The sequence below is a fragment of the Carassius auratus genome, chromosome 12 (genome assembly GCF_003368295.1).
Source record: "Carassius auratus strain Wakin chromosome 12, ASM336829v1, whole genome shotgun sequence".
NCBI lineage: Eukaryota > Metazoa > Chordata > Actinopteri > Cypriniformes > Cyprinidae > Carassius > Carassius auratus.
Genome location: NC_039254.1, coordinates 3,552,188 through 3,557,924, shown reverse-complemented (window position 1 = coordinate 3,557,924; position 5,737 = coordinate 3,552,188). Strand labels below are relative to the sequence as shown.

Here is a 5,737-nt window from a genome sequence, read left to right as displayed (position 1 = left end):
TCAGAGTAGCGTTAGAAGTTGTTGCTCAACCAGTGTCATGCATACTGAGATATTTTCTATCCTTTGCTTAGCTTAACTGACAGGAGAAGCAGAATGTGTACAATATGCCAGAAATAAGAAACATACTTTTCAAGATGTATGTTTGGCTCCCTCAAGAGGGCAGTGTTTGTACAAAGCCATGCATTTAAAGCTGAAGTGAGTCCGTTACTTGCCATAAAGCATCTGCATCTTGTGCGTCGCACTACTTATTCATATTCATCTTTAATTTATACTGTCAGACTGCTAATGTGTCCCTAATATACGTGCGCAAAAACAGAGTCAAAACGTAAGCCAAAAACAAAAGATTTGCTGTTAGTAAAACTTAGTACACCCATACATAATATTTTTCAGTAAGTTTCAGTAGTGATTAATCTTATTTACAAGTTAGTCACACGCACGTAAATGTAACTCAAGTTACGTTAAGACTGCGTCTGCTAAAAGATAGACTACTTTGGAAGAACATTCTTTTAAAAAACCTTTATTTAAATTCATTTTGTAAAGTCATTTTATATTTTACACGCTGTTATAAAAAATAATAAAATAGTAGGCTCTAAAAATGTATTATAAAAAATTATTAATTTTAATAGAATGATAGCCTAATGTGTGTCCAAGCTTCAGTCTGTCTTTAGCTAAAGACAATAGAAAACGACACAGTATGAGACACAGCTACATAAAGACATGCTGTCTCATTTCTTGTAAAAAAAATAGATGACTTTTCTCTCTCCAAGTTGACCTTACATTGCTGCGCGTGCACCTTCCTCCTATCAGTTTCTGAATGAGCGTCTCTGCCGAAATCCCTCCCACTTCGTGTAAGCGCTAAATTAACTTTTTTTTTTTTTTTTTTTTTTTTTGCGAAACCTGTGGTACTTTAAAAAGGCAAGTCTGTCACGAAGAGAAGAAAACCGGTCCGAGTTTGTCCGCGGAACGTCTCGTTCTCCAGTTGAGTATGCAGGTGTCTCTAGCGCTCGTGCAGTGCGGCGCGCGGCTGTTGCTGCTGCTGCTGCTACAGGGATGTTTCACAGCTGCGCACGGATGGAGAGCTTTAAAAAACGATGCTACAGAAATTATACCAGAATACACAGAAGACACGAATAGACCAGAGGAGCAGATACAAATTTCTAATAACAACAACACAATGAACCGAGCTAAGAACGGAGGAAGGAGGTCATCAGCCAACTCACGTACTTATGGTAAGTAAAATGAAAAATATATGTAATTTTTTAGCACTGAGCTCTATCAAAGCACCAACACATAAAATATTATAGAACAATGATTTTTTTTCATGTAAGATTACTTGTGGGTTATTTTCCCTTAAAATTGGGCATTGTCAATCAACACCTTAAAATAATCCCCCAATAGATTTTTATTTTTAATTTTAATAACCCTCCATGTAGCCTTGCATTAGTTTACATAGTTATTTTGAATATTATTTTAGCTATTTTAAGCAAAGACTTAAGGAAAAAGTTATATTAGTGATTTGATATTTTATGTAAATAATTAGCCTACAGCTTGTTTTAAGGAAAATACATTTTAGTACTCTCAAGGAAAATGCGTATTTTAGTAAGTTTTAGCATGATTGCATACAAAAATTGAGTACTGTGTTTTAAATGTGTGTAAAAATCAAGAGGTATGATAAAGAATTTGTGTCACATATTATTAGACAATTTCCGCTAGATAGATCTGTTATATAAAATGGACATTAGCAACTGAAAAGGTTATGGGGTTTATCTATCTATAATAATTTGCTCTAATTTTTAATAACATGTTATTTTGCCGACCACTGACTTTGAGGATTCACCCTGCATTTTATAGGGTATGTATACAGTATGTAGGCTAGACATAAAATAATAATTTACTTCAACGAAACTGGATATTCCTGTATAGTCTATACAGGACTACACATCTACATAGACGTGGCCGCTTTTAAATAAAAGCTTTAAAGTAGTTTAGAAACTATTCTTGCCGTTCCACTTTTACACCAGCAAAAGTGATGCACTAACTTGGATAACCCTTTTTTTGTCCCCAATTTTACCTAATTAGACAAGGTCTGCCTTTCCATAACCATCTAATTGCAACAGTATGGTTTCATGGTAGTTGAAAATGTGAGAAGTTATTCTAAGGGGTCATTTCTTCAGGGTATTGCCTTGATAGCGAATGACTCCCACCTGTGAAAAGTAAAACTACTGTGAATTCAAACCTAGGTCTAACAATATACACTGTGTGTGTGTTTGTGTATGTTAATGTCAGGATTAAGAAAATAAAAATCTCTAAAAGAGCTTGTTTCCAGAACACAAATCAAGACTTTGAAAAAAAAAAAAGCAAATGTGTATGAGAAATTGGATGTCTAAATGTATTGCTAAATAAATACACAGATTACTTCCAAAAATAATAACAAGCGAACCTCCATTAACAGAGTAATGCAATTATGACAATAACAATAAATAATACAAATAATTAAGGATTGAGCAATTCGCAAAGTCAACAAAATATTTTCAAATAGCTAGTTTTGTCAGGACACCCCTAAAATGATGTTGTGTTTCAGCATAAGGAGACAGTAATCAAGCCAAGCACGTACGTTATACTTGCTCGTTAGGGGGTGAAAGATATCACACTCTGCTCTTGAAGGGGTGAAGTGTGGTGTAGTTTCTCTGGTGGTCAGTGTGGGGTCATGTTGAAATATGTTCATCTTCCTCTGGCTTTCGTCCTGCTCCTCATAAAACATCAGATCAGGTTTTCTGAGAATCAGGGGAGGCAGAACCTGAACTTATCACACACATAAATCCTTTGTTCTTCTCCATGAAGGGAGATCTTTCCAATCTCACTTTCATCTCTTTAACTAATGCATTAAAAGTGACATCTCTTATTGTCTTTTCTGTACAGAACAATCTGGTATGATGTTTAGTGTCTGTGGGTTTCTAATTTATTTGGATTCTCATCAATTCCAAATTATAGCATATCTATAACTTCACTAGCCAAATCCAAACCAGATTAATAAAAAACATATTTTACCGATATTAAAAGATTTTATCATGCATTTCCTTGCTGGCTGGACACACAACAACTTTTTCTGGGAAACTCGACAAAACACACAACAAAGGCAACTTTAGGAAATTTACTTAATGTCTGTGTATATAACAAAACAAAAAAATCAGTTTTGTCTATTGTAGCTGTGAATGATCCAAAACCCATGAAGTCATCCAGGCTATAATAAATACCAGTTCTGGTAGCTGTGTTTTATTTATGATGCATCCCTAAACATTTAACTAATTTGTTTGGGTTCTCCTCTCTTTCCCAGGAGCCTCTGAACTAAGTTGCCGGGAGCTGCGTTCTACCCGCTACATTACCGATGGATCCTGCCGCAGCGTCAAACCTGTAAAAGAACTGGTGTGTTCTGGTCAATGCCTTCCAGCTCACTTGATGCCAAACTCAATTCTAAGGGGAAAATGGTGGAGAAGCAGCTCATCCGATTACCGCTGCATTCCCGCTCACTCCCGCACCCAGCGGATACAGCTCCAGTGTCCTAACGGACCAAACCGGACATACAAAATCCGAGTCGTCACGTCTTGCAAGTGCAAACGCTACACTCGCCATCACAACCAATCGGACGTCAAGGAGTTGTCGTCCAAGAAGCCACGACGCAATAAGAAGCACCGCAGCAAAGTGCCGTCGGTCAACAGCAATTCGTACTGAGGGGGAAAACAGAAACTCTCTCTTGCACACATACAGATACACCTATATACATACGTATGCATACATATTTCAGAAACTGCAATCCTCAGCTACAAGGGAATGAACAAACGCATTAGCTTTTAACAAACATGTTGGCGTGCCAACAAGTTTGCAATGTATTTCAGATGTCTCGCTGTTTGTATGTGTTCTTGAGCTGAAATAGTTCCAGTTTGATCACAGAATGCCAGCAGACTAATGGACGCTTGAGTAAAAGATGTATGCTGTTATGTGAGATTAGTTGAGGGAATGATGATATTTTTGAGAGAAGGAGGAATAACTCCATATATTCTTGCCCAGGCAGTTCATTTCGAGTTTGAAGTTCATTGAAAGGGTAAGCTAACTACAGGCAAGCACGCTGAGCGCTCAACCAATCCACCAAACGCTCATTTGAATGTTTGTGTACCAGATTTGTCCTCCTCTTCTGGGACTTGGAGCAGTGTATGATTTGACCGTTCAGCCGTGTCGGGCCCAAAAGACACGCCACTGCTGACAGATCGCTGAGGCCCAGAATTCTTAACCTTGGTCAGTTTGACCAGCCCACGAGTCCTCTTGACAGGCCGGGGAGCCGAGCCAGTCACCATGTGAGTGTCTGCAACTTCACATTTCCACAAGAAACTGATCGGAACTGGCAGTTACGGAGAGTTCGAAAAGTTGTGTCAGCCCTCCACGGTCCAAGTCCCCGGAGGTCAAGAACCGCAAACGATATTCCTGCGACTTGTCCTAATTACCAAATAGTTCCATTCCTGTGTTTAGGATTGGAGTCATAAAAAGCTATTTCCTCTAGACATGGTCAGTTCCTGTTTGTTAGAACACCCGAAAAAGAGGCCCACATGTGTGCAGCAATCTGCAGCAATTCCTCCCGGGCAAAAAACCTTTCTGCACCCTTACTTCGATGGAAACCATTTGGAGATATTCAGCTATCTGCAATCGCTAGCAGGTTTACCTACATCCATTACTGAAGTCTTCAACAAAGATGTCATCCTTCCTGTCTCGTGACCGGAAAAGTAGAGACAAATAAGTGAACCAAACTTTGAAATTGTGGTCTGGATGTTGATTTTACACAGGATAAAGAGATAAGAGAATGCCAATTGTTCAACATTTTCTGCTCGTTACTTTCCCACCTTTTTTTTTTCCCAGATCAGTGCTGATAACATTTGCTTATTTTTCAATTGTGTATTTGAAATAGCAACTGGAAGGTTTTTGTAATTTTTTTTTTTTTTTTTTAATGTAAGCAGACTTGCCATGAATAGCAACTTGTACATACTGTACCTGTGTGGTCTCATTGAGTGGCATCCTCTTCCAAAGAATGGATCCCCACTCTCTGTCCGACCAAAAGACTGTTACATAGAATGAATTGTATATTTATTGTTTTTCAATTTCATCATTTAAATTATTTATGCAATCTTTGTAGAAAATAATAGCCATTATTGTACTATATGTAATTATAGTGAATTTCATAACGAAAAGAGTACATGAATAAAGTTAAGCAACGTATATATGTGAAAAGAAGCGTGTTTGTTATCATTCTTGTCAGACAGCTTTGACAGATCCTTTCTCCTCTTGGGCTGTGCCCGCACGCTAAATCCGTCCCTCAATAAGCCCTCTATAAACAATATTCCACAATTAGGAAGTAGAGGCTTTGTAGCACTTTGGAATGTCTAAGACACCTTTACAAAAGGCAAGAAAAGGAAAGAATCTCCTCGTCAGACAGGAACAGTACAGTCACAACAGAAACAGCTCTTTTTATCCGGTGTAGTGAACTCAACCCACAGGCCTCCATTCATCTGTTTGTTTGTTTAAGCTCGCGGAGTCTGAGCCATAGATTGACAAGGGAATGTGAATTGGCAGACTTGTTTTAGTCCCTCTAATCTTGTCTGTTGCACACTTTAGTGCAACAGACAAGATGATGAAATTCATGATGAAATTCTCTATATTAGTCTTAACTGGGTCCAGGATGCTCAGTGCACAC

The 5,737-nt window shown here is 38.1% G+C and overlaps 1 protein-coding gene across 1 annotated transcript; it reads left to right on the top strand.

Annotated features, from left to right (window-relative positions):
- Positions 1-898: 898 nt before the first annotated feature.
- Positions 899-5,274, top strand: LOC113111508 (sclerostin). Its single transcript, XM_026276284.1, has 2 exons — positions 899-1,229; positions 3,335-5,274. Exons 1-2 carry the CDS (start codon positions 986-988, stop codon positions 3,727-3,729), a joined length of 639 nt encoding a protein of 212 aa, XP_026132069.1. The 5' UTR covers positions 899-985; the 3' UTR covers positions 3,730-5,274.
- The last annotated feature ends 463 nt before the right edge of the window (positions 5,275-5,737 follow it).